Consider the following 24,494-nt stretch of genomic DNA (forward strand, 5'->3'; position numbering starts at 1 on the left):
TTTGAACTCAATTTCCAGGAGTCTCTTATTATTAACGTTATCAATCTACTTACTCGTATTTGGATCTTATAAAGGAGTCAACAAAACTTAAATGTTGAAGGGACAAAAAGGTTTGGTTCTTGAGTTTAAGGAAATAGTTGTATTTAAGAACATAATTTCTCTAAAAAAAACTAAATTAAAACAAAGTAAGGTAAGTAAACAAATAAGTTGGGAAGATAAGTTTTGTTGTACTCACAAATTACACGTTTCAAAGCTTTTATATCAATAGATATGAAAAGTATTTAGTATTTAGTATTTAAATATAATATTGTAAGAACTTAAATTCTTATTTATAGTAAAGCTTTAAAGTGTACAGCAGCAACGGCATTTTGTATCACAATAAATATAAGTTAAAATGTTAAAACATCAAATTACAAAAAGAAAGAAAGAGAATAATAATAACAAAAATATTAATAAGAAAAGGTACTTATACAATTTTATAAAAAGATGAATTTAAAAAATGTATTATTAATTGTTTTAGTTGTAATTAATTGCTAGGGTACAGTTTTAATTCATTTTTTAATTTCTTTGCGCAATTTAAACTTCTTATTTCACGTGGTAACGAATTCCACATTCGTGAGGAGTTTACAAAAAACTGGCGTTCAGATGTCGCACAACAAAAACGCGGGACCAAAACTTGAGTGGAACGATTTGAGTTTAGGAATCTTATCTCATTATAAAGGTATTCAGGTTGCCGGGTTTGTAGAATATCAGAGAAAAAAGTTAAAGTTCGATATTTGAGAAAATTTGTAAATGTCATTCCGAGAAATTGAATCACGTAATTGGATATTCGATCAAAACGTCTAAGTCCATAAACATAACGAACAGCACAGTTAAAGACGACACTAAGTTTTCTTTTGCTTTCGAAGTCAAGTTTGCAGAAAATTTCGCAACCGTAAGTGATTAAAGGCAGAAACTACGTTTTTATTAAAAGAACTCTGATTTTTATTGGAATTAAATATTGAGATGGCCAGAGCATACGAAGGACACTATAACACTTACCCACAGTTCTATTGATATGGTCCTCCCAAGTCAGGGTCATATTGAACAAAACACCGAGGTTTACAGCTTTGTCGACATACATGATGGCATTTTCTTTGAGAGCAACTTGAGGAAAATATGACACATCCATCTTATTCCTAGCGATGACGATGCATTTCGATTTATCGGTTTAAGTAGCAAGCAATTTTATATAGACCATTGATCGATTCTTTTTAAATCTTCATTAATACATGCAACGTAGTGTTTAATCATCCCTAAGGGACAACTTAGGTAGAGCTGAGTGTCGTCGGCATACATGCGAATGGAACAATTTTTTACAATACTAGGCAACTCGTTCACATACATTGAAAAGAACAAGGGACCTAGTATTGACCCTTGTGGAACACCATTCGCAACAGGTAAGAAGATCGATTTTTGTTGTTTATGTTCAACCGTCTGTTCACGTTCTGTTAAATAAGAAAACAATAGATCGACTGCAGAGGAGGAAAAATTGAAATAATTTGAGAGCTTAAGGCAAAGAATGTTGTGATTTACCATATCGAAGGCCTTAGAGAAATCGAGAAGAATTAGGAAAGTAACGTTGTCCATATCAACTGCTTGTCTAATATCATCAGAAACACTTAACAAGGCAGTCAAGCAGCTATTTTTCTTTCGAAAGTTTTTCACTTTAGCCATTAGTTCACAAAAGTGTCGTTTGATTTTTTGGGGCATTTGTTATATTGAAATTCGTGTTTGAATCTCGGTTCTAGAGCATCCAAAGCAAATTGACTTCAAAAGTAGATTTATTTAATTTTTAAGATCTTTTGTATTCAACAGAAAACCAATTTTGAAAGAAATAAAATGCACAACTGGGTCGCAAGAACTTAATAATTTTTTCCAAAAAGTCTGTTTAGAAATATTGCCTATATTTTAAGATTTAAAAAATGTACCTCCAAAATAAGTTCTTCTCAAAAATTTAAATGCCATTTTATTTGTCAAAAAATCTAGATTAACCTATTTTTTCGAAGATCATTTTAAATTGTGTCTTAAAAATATTTTTGGTATAAGCACTTAATAAAGAGCTTATAAATATATGAACATTTAAATTTCGTAAAAAAATGTTGTTCCCTTTCTGAGACATCGAGTTTTGTAAACAAAATTAGTATTTTATTAAAAATAAAAAAAAATACATTTTTGATCATACAAAATCATCATCACATTAATCATTGACAAGAGCTTGCACAGAAAAAGAAGATTTTTGAAATCGTTCCATTAGTTCTTGAGAAAACTTAAAAACAAAATAAAGATTTTTTTGAGGAGTACCCTTCTGGAGCAATACGAAAATATGTTTTTCTTGTAGAAAGAAGCCAAATTAAGAACACAAAATTTTGAGAAAGTTTTACAAAAATCGCATGGTTGAACCGAAAAATGTGTGTAAGGACTGCTGTTATTCTTTGTATTAATAAAATGATAAAAATTCCTTACACTAATCATCTGAAAATCTTAATTTCAATCAACACAATTGTTTGGACTGTAGGGGCCAGGAAAGACAGACGGAAGGAACCGAGGTACCCACTTTTTTCGACTTCTCTACCGTCGTAATGTTATATTTGATTAAAAACTTTAGTTTGAAATTGTTTACTAATGCAAAACTTGCTATATAGTTCCTATATGTCGCAGTAAAAATCGCTTCAATAATCACTATTTATGTGTGTCAAAAAAATGTAATAATAAAATTGAAGGCTAGTTTAAGGAATTCAAAGGCAACTTAATATAAAATTGATGATCTCTTATTAAAGGTTTCTTCTTAAGAACCTGAATATATGCTCTTTTTCTTAGAAAGAATTTTTATGTTAATAATTTAAAGCATGACTAAAGTTTTTTTCTAGTTCTTAATTGAGCGAAAAACAAAATTTGAGCTGTTTTTGACAGCAAACCACTTTTTGGTGAATGTCTTTAAATTACTAATAAATCTTTAAATGAAATCTTTACTTATACAAGTGAACTGTATAAGCTTTTTGGCTCATATGACCCCCTCCCCCTGGATTGTTAATTGGTCAAAAGTTGATGAATTTATGCTATGTTTTTGAAATAGGGCTGAATATCCGATTCATATTATGTTTTTGGTCCAATCTTAAGTCAAAAGTAGTACTTTTAGCAACAAAGTTTAAGGAAGTAAAATACAAATGTTGTTTTCATATACTAAAAATAAATAATTCAAAATATAATGGGGGTCATATCCATTAAAGCAATACGATTAGTTTTGAGTTGAAGGGAATTCCTATGAAAAAGCAAACAAATTATCTCCCAGGGGGGGTCATGACCCCTACGAACCCCCCCCCCCCCCCCCCCCCCCCGTGGATCCGCCATTGAGTGGAACAGCAGTGTCTATGTTGAGAATATGGAAAGACCACTTCTCCAAATGATATAACGGCGATGACGAACCGAGTTTCGCTGTAAGGCAGAAAGAACCACGCAACCTATAGGCAACGCAGATCAACAATTCCGCCTACCCGAGCTTGACGAAGTGAAGATAGCTATATCTAAACTTAAGTCAAACAAAGCTGCTGGAGCTGACGGCATCGCTGCCGAACTATTCAAAGCAGCAGGCGATGACTTGGTACGGAGCATGCACGAACTCATCTGCAAAATATGGTCGGAAGAAAGTATGCCCGATGAGTGGAATTTCAGCATAGTATGCCGGATACATAAGAAAGGAGATCCTCTAAATTGCGCCAACTGCAGAGGCATCAGTCTCCTTAACATTGCGTATAAGATCCTCTCTGCCGTATTATGTGAAGCCATTCGTCAACAACCTGATTGGTACTTATCAGTGTGGCTTCAGACCAGGAAAGTCTACTATCGACCAAATATTCACACTACGGCAGATCTTGGAAAAAACCCAGGAGCTTCAAATCGATACCCACCATCTCTTTATCGATTTTAAAGCTGCGTATGACAGCATCTATAGGGAAGAGCTCTACCGAGCAATGTCTAGTTTTGGCATCACTGACGATGGAGTGCAGAATGATGATGGAGAATGAACGCTGCTCTATCAAGGTCGGAAAAGATCGCACCGATGCATTTGATGTCAAAAAAGGTTTTAGACAATGCGATGCACTGTCATGTGACTTCTTCAACATCGTTTTGGAAAGAATTGTGCAAAACTCAATCGTCAACACTAGAGGCACAATCTTCCAAAGGTCCATCCAATTACTGGGATACGCAGATGATAATGACATAATTGGAAGATCAAAGCGTGATGTCAGTGGAGCGTTTTTGAGCATTGCGACGGAAGCGAAGAAGATGGGTTTAGAGGTCAATGAGGGCAAGAAGACCAAGTATAATCTGTCATCAAAAGGACACTGAACAACGACGTCTTGGACAAAACGTCACCATGGACAGCTATAATTTTAAGGTAGTTAAGGACTTTGTCTACCTAGGCACCGCTATTAACACAGACAACGACACCAGCGCTGAAATCAAACGAAGAATAACCCTTGCAAATCGCTGCTTCTTTGGACTTAGAAGACAATTGAGAAGTAAAGTTCTCTCTCGAGCATCTAAGATCACCATCTATAAGACACTCATCATCCCGGTTCTCATTTATGGCGCTGAGGCCTGGACCCTGTCAAAGAAAGATGAGAGCGTCTTAGGATCCTTAGAGAGAAAAATTCTTCGGGTGATTTTTGGTCCCGTACGCATAGTTGGAGAATGGAGGAGAAGATATAACGACGAACTGTACGGGTTGTACAGCGACACTGACCTAGTTAGCAGAATTAAAGTCCAACAGCTTAGATGGCTAGGTCATGTAGAGCGAATGGACATCAACGCTCCAGTCCGGACGGCCTTCGAATCCAGTCGAGGGACAGCGCAGTAGAGGAAGACCGCAACTCACGTGGCGCACTCAGGTGGGTGAAGATTTCAACCGCATGTTGGTTGAGGCCAGATCCGCCCGGACTGTAGCGCCACCTTAAGTAAGTAAGTAAGTATGGATACTTTACACCCAAACATGTATCGTTTTCATATTGTGTGTTTGATTCAGATTAATAATTTTATCAAAAAATAACAAGAAGGGGTCAATTTAATTGTTTTTAAAATTCTTATTGAGCGAAATAACTTGTTTTGAAAAAATAACATCTTGTTTTTTTTTGTTTTTTAATTAAATCAGTTTAATCATTATTCTTAAACATTGGTATTTGTTTTTTTTTGTTGTTTTTGAGGTGCATATGTAAATGTTTTTGGTATCAGATCATGTTTTTGTGAAATTTTGAAATGCAGCGTTATAAAAGAGCAAGACAATGTAGAAAACAGTATCACAAGTTATCTTTTATTCTTTGAAGACACTAAACAATATTGTAACAAATATGAAAGTAAGAATTTCCTTTTTCTGAAGAGACAAATATTATTTTGAATACAATTTAATTTACTCCTTTTATCTCTTTGTAAAGCTTTTCTTGTGCTTGGTGGTATTGGCGTTTGCGGCAGTCAACGCAGAGACTCCGGAAGCAGAGGCCTCCCAGGCTAAATCTGTCATTCTCGTACAATCGGCGCCACAACGCTTGAAGCCAAAACCATCAGTGGCTCCATACAAGCCACTACCTCTTAAAATTGTGAAGCCAAAAGTAGTTCGTATATCAGTTCAACCACAACCATTGAGACCAAAGCCAACATTAGCTCCATACAAACCCAAAGCAATTAAGGTTGTTCCAGTTCCAACTCCAGCACGCAAGCCCGCTAATATCCAAAAAGGCGCTGGAGCGTGGTGGGGATAAATCTTAGATAATGTCCGGAATACGGAATATAATGTTTTAAGATACATGCATACATATGAAAGTATATAAAGAATTCCATTTTTTAAATTAAAATATATAATTTTTTGCAATTAAGATGATTTTGCTGTTGATAATTATTTTATATTAAAGTCTACGAAAAATATTGAAAATATCTTCAAACCCTCCAAATAATAAAATTTTTTGATTTTTATGATTAGTGTCATCGCAAAGTTGTATCCTGAATAGAAATATCTTTCAAATTCAAGAAAAGGAAAGCTGCAATTGATCAAACTGAAATAATTTTTTGGTATTGTATTGACTCTGCCTGGGAGGGAATCAATCCCTGTCTGTGCCATCTAAAGTTTTGTTCACGGGTACTGCCTCTGGCGAGGATTTGACAAATCCGCCAAGAGTAATTTTTCTGATGAATAATGTTTTCTCAAATAAGCTCTTAGAATTCGGCTGTAGGTCCCCTTATTTATTGCATTTATTTATTGTATCGATTCTGGATTTAATATAAATATAACCAAAGAGACAATATGACCTTGGAAAAGTTATATGTCTCTTTTTAGAAACTAGATATGAAAAAATAGCCAATTCGAAATTTGCTTACTGGTACTGTCACGACTGCCGTAAGCTCTCTGTATCTCAACTAGCTTTTAAAATGTCTTCTTTTTAGGCTGACATTTTAAAACTTTCTAATGATTTTGAAGAGCTACTGAAGTCTTTCAACACTGCAGTTAGCAAATTAAATGCATATTCTGTAACCAACATTATGGTCGATAGTTCTACTTCGACTAATGATTTGGCACAGCCTATTCTCACTACTTTCTCTTCTACATGTGAAGATATTCTCGCGCAATCAGGTTCTGGTGTTAATAACGCAGAAAGTGTACCTGAGAAACAAAAGAAAAAGTCTAAGAAAAGAAGCCGAAAAAACTCTGAACTTGCTAGAAATTCTACCCCACCATCAAAAAGAACAAATGTCAACATCACTTCAATACCTACAGATCCCACCGGAACTCCCAATATACCTCAAATTGTTGCCTATATTTAGCTTCCAATAGTGACACCGTTACAGGAACTGTAATAAACAACGTCATCCCTATCAAAGCTGTCTTCAAACCAAAAATAATTTTTATATCTCGTCTGGACCCAGTTACTACGCCAGAAGATATAACTTCCCACTTAGTATCTACCAAGAGCATACCTTCCAGCTCATCTATAAGGTGTACTAAGATCAGTAAACCAAGAAGGTTTGTTTCCTCTTTTGAATTAATAACGAATCCCGCTTACTTTGATTCTATTTGCAATCCAAATATATGGCCCGCAGAGACTTTAGTCAAAGAATTTACTCAAAGTCAAAAACAGGGTGTTTCTTTGAAAAACAAATCAAAAAACTTATCAGGCTTGTGCTCTTCTACCAAAACGTAAGGGGACTCCGTAGCAAGACTACTGACATTTTTCTTAACTCCCAACCATTTCCACACGACGTATTCGTTTTGACAGAAACGTGGCTTAATTCAGAACTTTTTAGTCAAGAGTTCGAAGTTTACAGAAACGATCGTCATGTTGGTAATGCAAAGGATTTAGGTGGAGGTGTTTTCATAGCGGTAAAAAATACATATTTCTCTTCTTCTGTATCTTTTCCATTTGTATTATCAATTGAACTGGTATGTGTAAAGATAATGGTACAGACTTAGACTTTTTTTATTTTAAACGTTTACATTCCTCCAAAAAGTTTGGAGTCTGTTTATAACGATCTCTCCTTGGTATTAGACTATCTTATAAACTTGTCCAGCTCTGACACCAATATCTTACTTCTAGGTGATTTTAATTTACCACACATTGACTGGATTCCATCCGAAGACGAATCCTGCTTTGAAGCCTCTCCTTCTTCTTTACAAATGACTATCTCTTCCCGATGAAGTCCTTCTTACTGACTTACAGCAAACAAGCTGTATTAAAAACTCAAAAAATCGAATTCTCGATTTAGTCTTTTCTTCTGCCGCTATTAGTATTCTTGTTCTAGAATCTAGATCAGGAATTACTAATAAAGATAAATATCACTTCCCTTTGGACGATTTTCTTGACTTAAGTAATCACCTTACTAATCACAGTAATTCTTTTGATTGCTTATATAATTTTGATTTCAGAAGAGCCAATTTCCAGCAGTTGTCTGAAGATTTAACCATTTCTGGAATTACTGATACACTAGCATTTTCTAACATCGACTAAGCAGTTTTAACTTATTATAGGATCCTTAATTATTGTTTTGAAAAAAATGTACCGATAAAGAAATCAAGAAATACAAACTTTAGCCATCCTTGGTACACGAAAGAATTAAGTCCTTTGGTTTCTAAACCAAAAAGCAAGTTTATTATTAAATCCTATTCTAATTAGTTTAAAAGCATAACAATTTATTTTAGGAATTTTAATATTCTTTAAAATGAATTAATAAAAAAAGAACCACTTGTTCTAAATTGCATTTGGTTGTCTTTTCTTATAAAGAGATTCAAAAATCTTCAACAGCCAAGCGGATTAACCCAACAGTTACAGTTTCTAATGGAAAATAAAATTGTTTTTGTTATAGTTCATTCAATATAAGATAATTTGCACAATTAGTTCAATATTAGGCTGGTCAAAACAAAACTACTTTTAACAAATACGTTTTTAGTCTTGCTAAAATATTTCTAGTATTTGAAAGCAAACCCCTTGTTTTTGATAACTTGAATCGGTCCCAGTTTATTACTCTGAAAACCATCATCACACTATAACGTTACCTCCTCCGTGTTTCGCAGTAGCTTTGGTATAACGTGGATTTCGTGCCTCTTTGGCTGGTCTGTGAACACGCAGGGGTGTCCTTAGACTTTTGGGGGACCTGGGCCCAATAGGAGAAAGTAGATATAATATTTTTTTTTTAATTTTTAGGTTAAGAAAATCATTTTAAAATGAAGAACTAAAAAACAGATATTTTTGTATACTTTTATAGTTTTTTTTTTTAAATTTACCTTCAATAGTTGAACATTTTTCTTTACAGTTGATTTTTGATACCTTTTATTGTTTTTTTGGTTGATTTCTAATGTTTTTATATATATATTTTTTTATTTTACTTACTTACTTACTTAAGGTGGCACTACAGTCCTGTGTGAACTAGGGCCTCACCCAACAAACTTCTCCATCTAGCTCGGTCCCTAGCTAGATGTCTCCAGTTTCGCGCTCCAAGTTGGGTGAGGTCACCTTCCACTTGTGCGCGCCACCTGATCCGCGGCCTTCCTCTACTGCGCTGTCCTGTGGGTGCGGATTCGAAGACTTTCCGGGCCGGAGCATTGGTTTCCATGCGCTCTACATGACCCAGCCATCTTAGTCGTTGGACTTTTACTCTTCTGGCTAAGTCTACGTCGCTGTACAGCCCGTACAGTTCGTCGTTCCATCTTCTCCTCCACTCCCCTTCGATGCATACGGGACCGTAGATCACACGAAGAACTTTTCTCTCGAAGTGACCCAAGGTGCTTTCATCCGCTTTTGTCATGGTCCATGCTTCTGCACCGTATAGCAGGACGGGGATGATAAGGGTCTTATATAGCAACACTTTGGTCCCTCGAGAGAGGACTTTACCACTCAATTGCTTTCTTATTCTGCGTTTGATCTCAGCGCAGGTGTTGTTTTCTGCGTTTACAGCGGAGCCTAGGTAGACGAAGTCCTTGACTACCTCAAAGTTACGTCTGTCGATTGTGACGTTTTGACCATAACGTCGGTGTTGTATGTCCTTTCTAGACGACAGCATGTACTTTGTTTTGCCCTCATTAACCGTTAAACCCATTCTTGCCGCTTCTGCCTCAATACTCCCATTGACATCACGCTGAGTTCTTCCGATTATGTCAATGTCATCAGCATATGCCAGTAATTGGACAGACTTTTGAAAGATAGTGCCTCTAGTGATGACGTGTGAGCTCTACACTATTCTTTCAAGCACGATGTTAAAAAAATCACATGACAGCGCATCACCTTGTCTAAAACCTTTTTTGACATCGAAAGGTTCTTTTAAGTTGTTTCCAACCTTTATGGAGCAGCGTGAATTCTCCATGGTCATCCTGCACAAACGGACGAGTTTGGCAGGGATGCCAAAACTAGACATGGCTCTATACAGCTCGTCCCTGTAGATGCTTTCATATGCGGCCTTGAAATCGATGAAAAGATGGTGGGTGTCGATTTGGTGCTCTTGAGTTTTTTCCAGGATCTGCCGTAATGTGAATATTTGATCAACTGTGGAATTTCCTGGTTTAAAACCACACTGATAAGGACCTATCAGGTTGTTGACGATGGGCTTTAGACGTTCACATATTACGGCAGAGAAGATTTTATAGTCGATGTAAAGTAGACTGATTCCTCTATAGTTGGTGCAGTTTAGAGGGTCTCCTTTTTTCAGGATCGGGCAAACAATACTGAGGTTCCATTCATCGGGCATGTTTTCTTCCGACCATATCTTACAGATAAGTTGGTGCATGCTCCTAACCAACTTATCTCCAGCTGCTTTGAAGAGCTCGGCATTCAAGCCATCCGCTCCAGCGGCTTTATTAGACTTCAACTTAGATATGGCAATCTTTACTTCGTCTAGGTCGGGAGGACGGGATTGTTGGCCTATATCGAATGGGTCATCCTGCCTGACAGCGGAATTCAGTTCTTCATCGCCGTTATACAGTCTGCAGAAGTGGTCCTTCCATATCCTCAGCATTGACTGCGGTTCCACTATGATGTTTCCACTTTCGGCTTTGCAGCCTTCGATTCTAGGTTTATGTACCAGTGAATTTCGTTTCACTTGTTCATAAAACTTTCGAACCTCATTCCTGCTTTTATACCTCTCAACATCTTTGACCGCACGCTTCTCATGCCCTCTCTTTCTCCTTCTGAGAAGTCGGCGTTCCTCTCGCCTCTTCTGCTCATAGAGCTCACGAGCAGCTCTCGTCCTTTTATGCAGCGCCGCTTTGCGTGCCTCTTGTTTGGCTGCATTTACCTGCCGACATTCCTCATCAAACCAGGGGTTCCTTGTTGGTGGCTGTTTGAAACCCAGCACATCAGAGGCGGCTTCTTTGATTGTATCTTGGCAATGCTGCCACTGGTTTTCGATACATTGTGTTAGCGGCAGAGAACTTCGAGAGAGGTTACTTGTAACTCGGTCGGAAAAGGATTTGGCGATCTCTGGCGATTGTAGCCGTTCGACTTTGTATCTTCTCCCCTGTCTTGCTTTGGGTCTGGAAATCCGAAGTGCTACCTTGGCTACAACGAGGTAGTGGTCCGAGTCGATTTTAGCTCCTCGGAAAGTTCGTACATCCATAATGCTGGAAGCGTGTCTGGCGTCGATTGCAATATGGTCAATCTGGTTGACGGTAGATTGATCTGGAGAAGTCCAAGTTCCTTTGTGGATGTTGAGGTGTGGAAAACGCGTACTGGCTACCATGACGTTTCGCCCCGCAGCAAAATCTATGAGCCTGAATCCATTGTCGGAAGTGTTGTCGTGCAGGCTGTTCTTCCCGATTATTCCACCAAAGATGTCTTCCCTTCCTAGCGGCCAGGACTATTTTAATATCGTAGCTAGGGCACTGCTCATATGTTTTGTCTAAGAGCTCGAAGAACATATCTTTGGTGTTGTCGTCTTTCTCTTCTGTGGGGGCGTGCGCGCATATCAGGCCAATGTTGCCGAATTTAGCCTTGATGCGTATGGTCATGAGGCGCTCATTGATGCACCTATAGCTCAAGAGTTCTTGCCTAAGTCTGGCTCCGATGACCATAGTAGATATCGCAGTTTTTCATCCTCTTTTTGGACGGCCCATCCCATCGTATTTCCTGGATGGCGGTGATATCTGCTTTATATCTTTCTAGGGCCTCCGCTAATTCTTCGGCCGCACGTGGTCTGTTAAGGGACCTAACATTCCACGTGCATATCCGAAGTTCGTTGTCCTTTATTCGTTTGCGTTGGTTGTCAACAGTAAATCCGTCCGTATCCGAGGCTTGCTGGTGCTTCGCAACTATGAAAGCTTTTACGTGGCCAGGAAGTCACCCCGACGCACAACCTCCAACCTGGAGGGCCAGATCCTAAGTATAACTCCAAGGATGGGGAGCCGGATAAAACCGCTCCTTACAGGCCTGGAGGAACTTTGTACTATTATTCGTTGCATCAAATCCTTATAATTAGCATCCGGATTCTGAAATTTGGCACACGCTTCAAGTTTATCACATTTCTCCCTTAGAGCATTTGTTCTCTATGTAAGTGAATAAAGCAAATTTGCAGCACCGTCAATCGTTATTGTTTCTCTTTGAAGGCTCTTGATAGTATTATGAACTCTTTCTAATATTGTTCTCCAAATTTCTGTTAAAATGAGGAACTCCAGTGTTGACATTTTCTTAGACAAGCCGTGTCTATGTGCTACTTTTGAACCTCTTGAAAGAAGCTTGTTGCATCCTGCACACAACCATCCCTATGACGGCCTACCAAATTAAGAGAATGTGCTGCACAAGGTACAAAGTTAGAAAATTCGCACTTCTCCTTTAATCTTGCTTGCAAACCAGATATTTTTCCGACATATTAGACGTATTATTATAGCTTTGTCCTTTAGAATCCTCTATTTAAATATCATGATTTTCCAGAATTGTCAAGATTGTGTCAGCCAAATATTCAGACTTTTGCTCTTGAATAGGTATACATTTTAAGAACATGGGACGACTTTGTGTTTGTTTATGGAGTGTGTTGAAAAGCCAACATGTGTGCTGAATTGTAGAGTAGAACGAAAGCATAGTTGTTAAAATAATGTTGACAGCGTGTGCAGGTGTTGCCAGAAGTTTAAAATGTTGAGGATGAGAATTTCAACGGAACTGAGAGTAAAATGAAACTTGTTTTTCTGTTACTGTCTGCTAACCTTATTTCGTTTTCTATATAATTCTTGTATAGATTCATTGAGTTTTTGGAATCGGGGGGCCAAATAATTGCGGGGCCCTGGCCCACCGGGACCATGCCTAAAGACGCCACTGCGAACACGACAGAATCCATTGGAACTCTTGACATTGAATTTGGAATCATACGAAAAGAGTACGTTCCTGCATTTTCTAACGGTCCAGTTGATGTGGTCATGAGCAAATTATAATCTCGCTAGCTTGTTTTTGGTGTAAATAAAAGGCTTCTTTTGTACAGCTTTGAAAGATTTTACTCCACCATCAACACTGAACCAAATTTGGTAGTGATATTGATGAAAAAGCATGTAGATTTGAAGATAGGGTGATTAATATACGGTCAACACCTCCTATCCGTCAATTTGACGAATATATACTTAGATTCAAGAAGTTCCGTCATTTCGAAGAAATGGTTAAAATTTGTGTACGCAGTAAAATCTACAAAAATTTGTCAATTTGACTAATATCCATCATTGTTTCATGAAATTTAGTGAATAATAATTCTTCAATTTAACTAATAATTCTTCATTTTAACTTACCCATTTCTTTATAATAAAGAAACTTTCTTCCAATTGACGGGTCAAGCTTTTTAAGTTAATGAATATTTAGTCATTTGAACTTATTTATTATTATTATTTCTTTAAATTGAAGAAAAGTTGTTATTTTAACCTAATTGTTTCTTCAATATAAAGCATTATATTCTTCAAATTATTGATTTTTCTTTTGAATTTTTTGAACAACAACAACATTTTGTTTTCATTTAACGCTAATTCGCTTTAAAGTAGAAAGTATTTTTCTACTTTAAACAAATTTATTTCCTGAAAAATAATTTTACTGATTACTGTATTATTTACATAAATATTTAAAAGGTATCCTAAAAATGTAAGTTAGTAGCCATACAATCTAAATAAGGAAAACAGACAAACAAATAGTTTATTTTCTTAAATACAAGAATATGTTTATAGTTTATTCTCTTATGTATGTACTTACATAATTATATATACTAAATACTGAACTTAAGATTTATTTAACTTATTTATGAGTAAGTTTACTTTTGGATGGTGTTTATCATAACTAGTTTCAATTTTATAAAAAAAATTTTGAATAGATAGATAGTTTATTGATTTTGTTTAAATTTTACAATGGTTTGTTACCGCACATTTTACAATATAGTGATTTGATACAATGTATCTTTCAGCTAAAATAGTATGTATATAAGTTTTATAAATTTTCAATAAGGTTTACATAATTATAATTTTAATTTTGACCGGAGGAAAAAACAATAAAAACCTCCATTTAATGTAAGAATATAATAAAATCATAAAGCTAATGACTAGTAAGGGTATGAAGTCTATTAGGTTAACAGATGAACCAATAAATGATAGTTTGTTAACAATAAGTATGAATAAATATTTAATAAATTACATAAAAATGTAAATAATTGAATAAATAGAATAAAATAAAATAAATAAATAAATAATTTTAACAAAAATAATAAGTAAATAAATAAATAAATAAATAAATAAATAAATAAATAAATAAGTAACTAAATAAATAATAAAAAAATAAATAAGCAAAAAAAAAATTAACAAGTAAATAAATAAATAAATATATCACAGGTAAAAAAAAAAAAATAGAATTTTTAATTTGGATTATTAAGTTCACTAAGCAAATTGTTCGCAGCAAGATCAAGTCGATCAAAGAATTTTGTTGTTAGATTAATGATTCTATCTTCGATCAATTCGACATTCGCCTTTACGATCTAAGGTGGAATGATGCCAGGGTAGATTGAGCATCATTTTTAAAACTTTATTTTGAGCAATTTGTAGTTTTTTTATATGAGTTTTAGCTGCGCTTTTCCATACTGGACAACCGTACAAAAGAATTGCCTGAAATATAACCTTACAAATTATCGTTTTATTCTCGATTAAAAGTAAAGACTTCCTATTAATAAAAGGGAACAGCAGTTTGGTTGCTATCTTGACTTTTTTAGTGATTGAATGTTAATTTAGAATCAAGGAAGATACCGAGATATTTCACTTGATTGTCCCAAGAAACCGCTCTACCTAAAATTTGCAAATTATTGCTTGGGAGATAACAAGCTTTTCTTTTGCTTGTGAAAAAGATGGCTTGTAACTTGTCAGCATTAAGTTTGATTTTCCATCGATTGTAATATTGGTATAATATTCTCATCGCATTATTTAAGTTCGTCTCAATGTTGAGACCAAACGTATGCGAAGAAAGTCGTCAGCAAAAATTGCTGCTTCACAGGATGGTAATTTGGGAAAGCCAGAGGTATACAGGTTATACAAGGTCGGTCCAAGGACAGATCCTTGAGGGACACCAAAATCAAAATGTATTCTTTCCGAGACACTACCGTTTACATGTACCATAAAACATCTATTTGAAAGGAAACTTTGAACAATTTAACACAGATAAGGTGGAAAATTGAGGGAAATCATTTTATAAATAATACCATTGTGCCAAACTGAGTCGAACGCTTTTTCGATGTCTAACAATATCATTCCAGTAGACATACCTTGGGAGCGATTGCTTTTAATTAAGTTACTTATACGAAGCACTTGATGAGATGTACTGTGGTATCTCCTGAAACCAAATTGTTCATTTGGATATAAGTTGTTATCAGTTATTGTTTTAGCAATTTTGTTTTTAATTATTTTTTCATATATTTTGCTGATATTGCTGAGTAAACTGATTGGTCTATAACTTTCAGTCCTAACAGAGTTTTTGCCGGCTTTGAGAATTGGTATTACCTTACCTATATCCAAGTAGTAGGAAAGTATTGCATTTTCAAGCAAGCATTTATGACGAATGTAAGGAAGAATATTCCGATTTTAGGCAACATTTTTAAATATAGATTTTTAACTTGATCGAGCCCACTAGATTTCCTTGTTTTAAGTGTGTGTGAACTGCAGCTACTTCTTCTTGAGTTGCGAACATGTTTTGTGGTGTGTCAAAAATCATCTGGTTTAAGTTTTGAATAGTTGTATCTACCATAAGATCTGTCGAAACATCTCCTAGGTGTTGTGCTACAGAATGGTTTTGGGAGAAACTAAGAGCAAGAGCACTAGCTTTTTCCAAATCCGTATAATGGATTCTTGAATCGTTTTTCAGAAAAGGAACCTGTCGATGTTTGTTTTTTACAATTTTTACAATATTCCAGAAGGGTTTCGCATTTTTCTCTAAGGAACGTACTTTATTATTCCAAACAAGATTTCTTTTGTTTAGTAATTCATAAGAGATTTGGCGATTCAAATATGTAACGTTATCACGAAAAATAGGTTGGCGATATCTTTGCCAGTTTCTTCTTTGAATGTTCCTATTTTTTATAAGTTCCAATATATGCGGCGGGAGACTTTGGTGAAATGGTTTTTTAATAACTTTTGGAATACATCGATTAACAGAGGCAATAATGTCTTGAGTAAAGTTATGCACAATGTTATCAACTTCATTCTTGCTGCTTACACTTTCTAGACCAGTAGGAATATTACGAAGTTTACTTTTTAAAATTGACCTAAAACGTGTCCAGTTTGCATTTTTGAAATCTAGGTAATGTATTTCTTGTTTTATTCCCGACCAAAGAAGTTCACATAATACAGGATAATGATCAGAGCTGAGCTCATTTAAAGTAATAGGTGAGGTTAATTGACTAGACACATTTGTTACAAAAATATCGAGAACAGAGGGACTTCCACGAGAACTATTGGGGACATAAGTAGGGCTGGGAGGAAACAACACATTTACTGGTAAATTATTGGACAGATCATATAAAATATTTCCAAAGGAGTTTGCCCTAATGCAATACCATTCTGTGTGTTTGCAATTGAAATCACCACCAATAAGAAAGTCTCCACCCACAGCGAAAAGTTTTCTCAAGTCGTGATTCAAGCATAACCTTTTTGAATAAAGGCCCAAACCAAACATCAAACAGTAGGGTATTCCAAATTAAATAAATTTAAAATTTTGAAACACAGATCGATTGCTAAAATAATTGAATTTTGTTTGAACTTTATACCATCGAAAAATACAACGATGTCCTTAGGATCCAAAATTGTTAAAGTAACAATGACCAGTGGTTGAATGTTTTTTTTTCTTTTTGTCTCCGGAGAATCTCTTCGTCGCATGCAGCTACTGTTGATCCAACTAAAAGAAATCTAGCTTGGGAGTCCCGAATAGAAAAACGAGTAATGGCCTTCTGTGATCCACTGACAGTGATAAGTTTAGCTGTTGGTATAAGAAGACTGTGAATTAAATGAAAAAAATCCACAGGCACGCCCATCTAAAAAAAATATAACTTTAAGGTGTTTCTAAAGAAATTCGAAAATTGGTTAATTTAATCTTTTATGTCAAACTACTCAATGATTAAAAGTAAACTTACTTTCGGGTAAAATTTGTCCATTATTCATCATTTCGCTTAAGGTCTGGCCTTTACTTCGTCTTCAAAAAAAGATATAATTTTTAAAGAAAAATCATCATATTTTAATAATAAACTCTCAGCTTTAAGATATAGGTGTTTGAAATCCATATTGATCTGAAAGATATTATATAAGTGCATTATTATCAGTCGTTACTTAAGGTTACAATGCCTTGAAACGCGAAAATATTTTTATATTGTTTCTTATTTTAGCTCTTAAAAATACAATTAAAATAAACTTACCAATTTAAAGACCATCGGGTTCTTATACTGCTTCCATTTGGCTAGGTTATCCACTGTTGATTCGGCTTTTGTGATCTCAACTAGTCTAAAGTTTTTTGAAGTATCCCAATGCCTTTGTTCCTTATAATTTGGCACTCGTTTGCCAACACCTTTAATATCAGCAATGGATTTTGTAGTTAACGGACTTACTTACCTCTATTAATAAGAAAAGAGAGATATTTGTATTTTTGTGTTAATATTGTTCCCCTGATGAAGAAGGCAGCAATCCCTGCCGAAACGTTGAGAAAGTTAATGAAACTTAATTGTTTAATTGCAAAAATGACAGCGACCGAAAAAGCTGACGGAAAACTATAATTCCACTCGTTACAATGTTTTTTATTTTAATATGTAACTTATTTAACAATTTTATATCTTATTTTACTTAAAACTAAAGTTTTGTAACTACTTTATAGGTATGATCGACAGCTCGAAGAAATTTTGTGTCAGCAACACAAATTTTTGTATTCAAAATATTGTAGATTAATAGTCACAATAAACAATTTAATAGTGAAGTAGTCCCCTATAGTTAACGGAATTTATGGCATAAACAAATCATCCATTGTTCATCCTTTAATTAGATTAGATAAACAATACATTAAATACAAAGTTTACTAAATGTGGGTGCTCCATTTGTTTATGTTCTTAATTCATTCTGTTTTTTTTGTTCAACTAGAGTTACTAGTTGCATAAATTGCACTAATTATTTACTAAATGAATATACTATAAGTTATAAATAACACCCAGATGCTTCAAACCCTAACTGGTTTTAATTGCATATTAGTGTTTGATTTAGATCACTCAGTTTAACAAAAAATAATAAAAAAGAGGGTCAATCAAATCGTTTTCAAAATGTTGGTTTAAGCGAAAGAACTTGTTTTGATAAAAAAAATACCATGTTTTCAATAAAATAAGTTTAATTTTGGTTCTAAATACAATATATTTTATTTGTATTCTTGAGGTTAATGTTTTTTAAATTATCTTCCGATAATAATTTAAAAAACAGCTTTTTAAGAAATAAAGAAATTTCGATGGTATAAAAGATTAAGGCAATCTAAAAAACAGTGTCAAAAGTTATCTTCAACTCACTTAGGGCACTCAAAATAATTGTTTAAATATGAAGGTAAGATATTTAATTTTTGTATTAAAGAAAAGGAATATACTTACTATATTATTTCTATTTATTTTGTAAAGCTTTTCTTGTGCTTGGTGGTATTGGCGTTCGCTGCAGTCAATGCAGAAACTCCGGAAGCAGAGGCCTCCAAAACAGTAATACTTGTAAAATCGGCACCACAACCCTTAAAGATAAAACCAACATTGGCTCCATACAAGCCACTACCTCTTAAAGTAGTGAAGCCCAAAGCTATAATTATATCAGGACCACCACAACCATTGAGACCAAAGCCAACACCAGCTCCATACAAACAAATAATTAAGGTTGTTCCAGTTCCAACTCCAGCACGCAAGCCCGTTAATATCCAAAAGGGTGGAGCTTGGTGGGGATAAATCTTAGATAATGTCCGGAATGGGGAATATAATGTTTTAAGATACATGCATACATATCAAAAAAAAACATATATAAATAAATTCCTTTCTTTAAATTAAAATATACATACAAATATTTTTGCAATTAAACTCATGTGTGTTCATAATTATTTAATTTAATAGTCTACAAAAAATATTAAAAATATCTTCAAACCTAAAAAAATAATTTAATTCATGAATTTTTACAATTAGTGTCGCCCAGAGTTGTTTCCCCTTAAAATTATTTTAAGGCCTTGATATAAAATTAAAATTTGAATGAAATGCATTAAAAACAAAAATCATTCAATTTGTTTCATAAAATAAAAATTAATATGTATCTTTTTAACAAACAAACAATTTTATCTTAGGTTAAATAACATCTATTTTCCTGCATAATAGTTAAAAAAGTCTCAAAACCTCATTTAATTAGTTGTATTCGGTGTTTAAAACTCGAATTTAATCTCAACACTATTTTAACCCACTTTTTTATATCTAAACGAACACAGAAGTTTAGACCTTTAAAGGATTTTTAAGTACTCACAGTATCTAAAAAAATACCTTAACAAAATTAAAATTAAAAACGCCACATGGTAGTTTTCTTACCGAAACTTTGCAACAATTATATACGTTCAAGTTCAATTACACCATATCCACAAGGTCTGATCACAAGAGTCAAGCTACAATGGGCTCTCAACAGCTTCAAACCATTTAAATCTGTAGGGCCAGATGGAATAATACCAGCCGAGTTACAAAAGACTTCCGACATAGTTGCACCAATCCTTGACGTAATTTTTAACAGCTGTCTTTACCTGGTCCATGTTCCCTCGGTATGAAGAGAAGTTAAAGTTGTTTTTATACCCAAACAAGCTAAATGCTCGCAAGTCAATCCTAAAGATCTACGACCTATAAGTCTATCATCATTCCTTCTTAAGACCTTGGAAAGATTGATTGATATCCGTTTAAGGGCAAGTATCGATACAAGACTTCTGTCTTTGTCTCAACATGCCTACTGTAAAGGTAAAGCGGTGGAAACAGCGTTACACACTTTTGTACGCACCATCGAATATTCCCTCCATCATAAAGCGTTCACTAAGGTTTCTTTCCTTGACATCGAAGGTGACTTTGACAACGTGGACACATCTGCAATCACATCTGCACTAACATCTCAAAATGTAGAGAGTTCGCTTCGGCAGTTAGTTCATTTAATGCTTACTAGCAGAATAATTAACTCAAAACTGGGCAACTCTTCTGGTAGACGATTCGTTAGTAGAGGGACACTTCAAGGTGGTGTTCTATCCCCTCTCCTCTGGAACCTGGTGGTGAATGAAATCCTAACTGTCTGGATGTGGAGGGCTTCAGAGTGACAGCCTATGCGGACGACGTTGCTATAGCAGTTTCAGGAAAGCATCTTAACACCTTAAAAAACTCTTATAAAATGCCTTGGGTAGACTAATACTTTTAGCTGATCGGTGTGGACTGGGTGTAAACCCACACAAAACCGATTTGGTCTTATTTTCGAGGAGATACAAAATTATATTAAAGGAATCCAATTAAAATTCTCAGACGAGGCTAAATACCTACATCTTGTCTTAGATAAAAAACTAAATTAGAAACGCAACGTAAGGGAAAGAGTCAAAAAAGCTACTGTAGCTCTCTTTTCTTGCAAAAAAGCTATTGGTAATAAATGGGGCCTTAAAAGCTGTTAGATAGTCCAAATCAAATTCAATCGATTCACCCGTAAATTAGCAAGATAAATTTTAATACTCTATTGACCAGCCTTGATGAATCTTGAACATGTCGATAAACAACGGTGGCAAACATGTTTCGATATGAAGCAAATAGCTAAAGTTCACCGATAAATTCCATGTATCGCAGTATTTTCCAAGTTTGGCGCTCATTTGTTGCAGTTGGTTTGGGGATTCCGATAAAAGTTCTCCCGCAAAGTTCACCCCTTCTCTCGTGTGCTCCAATAAATACTCAACGCACATCCTTGTTTTATTTCAATTGAAGAACTAAAATCTTCGGAAAGGCATTCTCCATCCCAAACGGCTATTGAATCTTTTGCATAAAGTGCTCTTAAAATACTGATAATTCTGGAACATATGTCGATATTCAAAAGTTTTAGAAAAAGTGCCTCTCGCTCAATACTCTCAAATACTGCCTTTAAATCTATAAAAAAGGCATATAGTTTTTGTCCAAGATTTAAGTACACATTTGCAATATTAAGTAGCAGAAACACCTAATCTGTAGTTCACGTTGACCCACGAAGTAAGTCTACTGAATTTCATACTCGCAAATATCTTCACAGACGGGTTTAAAAACGATATCCCTTGATATTTCTCTGGAACAGATGCATCTCCTTTTTTAAATATTGGGAAAATCACCGAAGACAGAAAACTAGGAGGAATGACTCCAAACTCGAAGATTTCATTATAACAACAAAGAAGTTGGGATATTAAATCGAGGGAGACATACTTCAAAAATTGTGCCTTGTGTTGTTTCGCTCTGTCTATCGCTGCAATCAATTCTTCTTCCGAAAAGGTTGAATCCAGAAAATTATCTTTGATATATGGCGCAGCATAGTGGAACTTTGAGACCTTACATAACGTATTGAGAAACGAATAAAAATGATTCTTTAAATCAGACGTATTAAGACCGCACCTCATATTAAGCTTAGCCCCACATACTAACTTCATTCCTTTCCAAAATTCAGCAAAAGATCTTGCCATTGACAGTGTGGTGTCTATGTCTATGGTTGGCTCACAGTTCAGCAATATCAATGATGCAATGTCGCGTCTCTTGTGGCCAGTTTGCTTAAGTTTCGCTCGAGGATACTATTCAGTAGTCATAGTGCCTACGCTGCTCATAGTGCAACTTGTTTGTTGACGTTTTTCTGCTCCAAAAGACTCGGGCGATGTTTATGCATTAGCCAGTTGGACAACACGCTTAAGGTTATGTACAAAGCGTAATCTTCTTTTTGTGCTACCAGTTAGTAACTTAATAACTCATAACTATTACTTACTGAAAAAGAATGTTATAAAGAAAACAATTTAAGGATAATTTTCTGTATATTTTGGATTATTTATTAACTTTTTTCAAGAGCTTATTTTAACGCGAACTTCCTTCTTTGACACTTAATCTGTCAATCAAATGGAGATACAGCCTGCACGACACCACCTCCGACAAAGGATTCAGGCTCCCTGTGGTGAACTGGTATGTAGTTCACACATCTTGACATCCAGAAGACCTATGCTGCTTGCATTAAGCATTGAAAAGCAGTGGCAACATTGTCTTGCAGATATCATAGCAGCCCCCCTGGAGTGCTAGGTTTTACACGGAGAGAGAAGCACCGGCTACTTAGGTGAAAAAAAGGAGTATGAGGAGCGCGCGAACCAGGAGATAGGGGGATTACGAAACAGGAATGAGGTTCGTAAATTATACCATTACGTTCAAAAAACATTGAAATAGTATGGAAAGACCACTACGGTTCAATTCCTCCGAAACTGAAGCCCATAACAATGCTGCTGGAACTGATAGCAATTTCAAAAAAAACTTTAAATCGATACGCAACATCTATTTATCAATTTCAAAGCCGCGGATGGCAGCATCTATAGGGAAGAGCTCTACTAGTCTAGTTTTAGCATCTCTGTCAAACTTGTTCGCTCGTTTTTGATGTCAAAAAAGGTTTTACATTAAGTGATGCATTGTTGCAAAGAACTGTGCAAAACTCAACCGTCAACCAACTTGGTCCATCGGTTCATAAGTTCTATGGGGGTTACCCTTTTAGAGCAATAAGAAAATACGTTTATTTTATTTAAAGAAACAAAGTTAAGAAGTTTTGAGTGCCTTCGAATTTTCAATTCAATTTTCCACAAATAAAAATGTATGGGTAATACTGTTAATTTTGATCTTAAGGGAATTTTTGAAAAAACGCCCAACGAGATTTGTATTGAAAGTTTAATAATTTTGAGACTGTTTCTTTAACTATAAACTAGTAGTTCATATCTGAGAAGAACCTTAGCACTTTTTTTAGTCACGCTTTTTCTTTTCGACACAGGGGTATTGTTTATGCAAGGCTTGAATTTCTTCATACGACTTCTGAAAGTAAGAAAGGCAGAAGAGCAGGTATAGATTACCTAATTTATATAGAATACAAAATTCTTGGACAATCGAAGTTCTAATATTCGCATATTGCTTTTCAATTCCAAATTTACCGTTCTGAACTGAAGAAACGGAATGGTTTTTGAACATTAAATTCAAGGAAAGTAGTTTTTTTTAATTAACTTTAATTAAAATTTTAATTTTATATTACGTCACTTCCGCTCTCAAGGCCTCAAATTCATTCAATTCTGGTGCGAAACTAATTATAAAAATTCTTGAATTCAATTTTTTTGTTGGGTTTAAAGATATTTTTAATATTTTTCGTAGACTAAGACAAAATTGCAAATAATTATGTTTTTTAATTTAAAAAAAGAAATTTGTTTATATATGTATTGTCATATCAATGCATGTATCGTAAAACATTATATTTCAGACTTATTCCAGAGATTATCTGAAACTTATCCCCACCACGATGCACCGGCTGCGCCTTTTTGGATATTAACGGGCTTGCGTGCTGGAGTTGGAATTGGAACAACCTTAATTGCTATTTTTTTGTATGGAGCTAATGTTGGCTTTGGTCTCAAAGGTTGTGGTGGACTTGATATAAGTATTGCTTTGGGCTTCACTACTTTAAGAGGTAGTGGCTTGTATGGAGCCAATGGTTTTGGCTTCAAGAGTTGTGGTGCCGATTGTACGAGAATCACTGCTTTAGCCTGGGAGGCCTCTGCTTCCGGAGTCTCTGCGTTGACTGCCGCAAACACCAATACCACCAAGCATAAGAAAAGCTTTACAAAAAAAACACAGATAATAAAGTAAATATTCCTTTAAAAATAAAATATCTTACCTTCATATTGTTAACAATTATTTTGAGTGCCTTAAGTGAGTTGAAGATAACTTGTGATAGTGTTTTCTAAATTGCCTTAATCTTTTATACCATTGAAATTTCTAAATTTCACAAACTAATGACTTAAAAACATTAACCCCATTAACAAAAATAAAATACTAATGTAGCTAGAACCAAAATTGTTAAAAAACAAGGTGTTTTTCAAAACAAGTTATATCGCTTAATACAAAATATTGAAAACAATTATATTGACCCTCTTTTTATTGTTTGTTGTTAAACTAACTGATCTAAATCAAACACTTATATGAAATTAAAACCAGTTAGGGTATGAAATATCTACATTTTATTTAATAAATTTTTTTAGTAAACAATAAGTGTAATTTATACAACGAGTAACACTAGTTCTAAAAAAGGACGACAAACATACACAAGCCAAACATTTTATAATATTGAATGAATTATTAATTAAAATGTAGTTAGTAAATTTTAAATAATATTAACAATTGTTTTTGTTATGATTCATATGGGGACTACTTCTCTATTGACTTGTTTACATATTTATGCGCTTACA

The 24,494-nt window shown here is 34.8% G+C and overlaps 3 protein-coding genes across 3 annotated transcripts; 2 read left to right on the forward strand and 1 right to left on the reverse strand.

The window, feature by feature from the left end:
• The first annotated feature begins 5,246 nt into the window (after positions 1 to 5,246).
• LOC129947829 (uncharacterized) lies at positions 5,247 to 5,909 on the forward strand. The gene is made up of 2 exons (XM_056058557.1): positions 5,247 to 5,393; positions 5,472 to 5,909. The coding sequence occupies exons 1-2, from the start codon at positions 5,388 to 5,390 to the stop codon at positions 5,793 to 5,795; spliced, it is 330 nt and encodes a 109-aa protein (XP_055914532.1). The 5' UTR covers positions 5,247 to 5,387; the 3' UTR covers positions 5,796 to 5,909.
• Positions 5,910 to 18,431: 12,522 nt separating this feature from the next.
• LOC129948205 (uncharacterized) lies at positions 18,432 to 19,063 on the forward strand. The gene is made up of 2 exons (XM_056059096.1): positions 18,432 to 18,577; positions 18,649 to 19,063. The coding sequence occupies exons 1-2, from the start codon at positions 18,572 to 18,574 to the stop codon at positions 18,958 to 18,960; spliced, it is 318 nt and encodes a 105-aa protein (XP_055915071.1). The 5' UTR covers positions 18,432 to 18,571; the 3' UTR covers positions 18,961 to 19,063.
• Positions 19,064 to 23,418: 4,355 nt separating this feature from the next.
• Positions 23,419 to 24,060, reverse strand: LOC129948179 (uncharacterized). The gene is made up of 2 exons (XM_056059059.1): positions 23,924 to 24,060; positions 23,419 to 23,864 (listed from the first exon to the last, which is right to left on the reverse strand). Exons 1-2 carry the CDS (start codon positions 23,927 to 23,929, stop codon positions 23,538 to 23,540), a joined length of 333 nt encoding a protein of 110 aa, XP_055915034.1. The 5' UTR covers positions 23,930 to 24,060; the 3' UTR covers positions 23,419 to 23,537.
• Between the last annotated feature and the right edge of the window lie 434 nt (positions 24,061 to 24,494).

This window comes from Eupeodes corollae, chromosome 2 (assembly GCF_945859685.1).
Source record: "Eupeodes corollae chromosome 2, idEupCoro1.1, whole genome shotgun sequence".
In the NCBI taxonomy this organism is placed as follows: domain Eukaryota; kingdom Metazoa; phylum Arthropoda; class Insecta; order Diptera; family Syrphidae; genus Eupeodes; species Eupeodes corollae.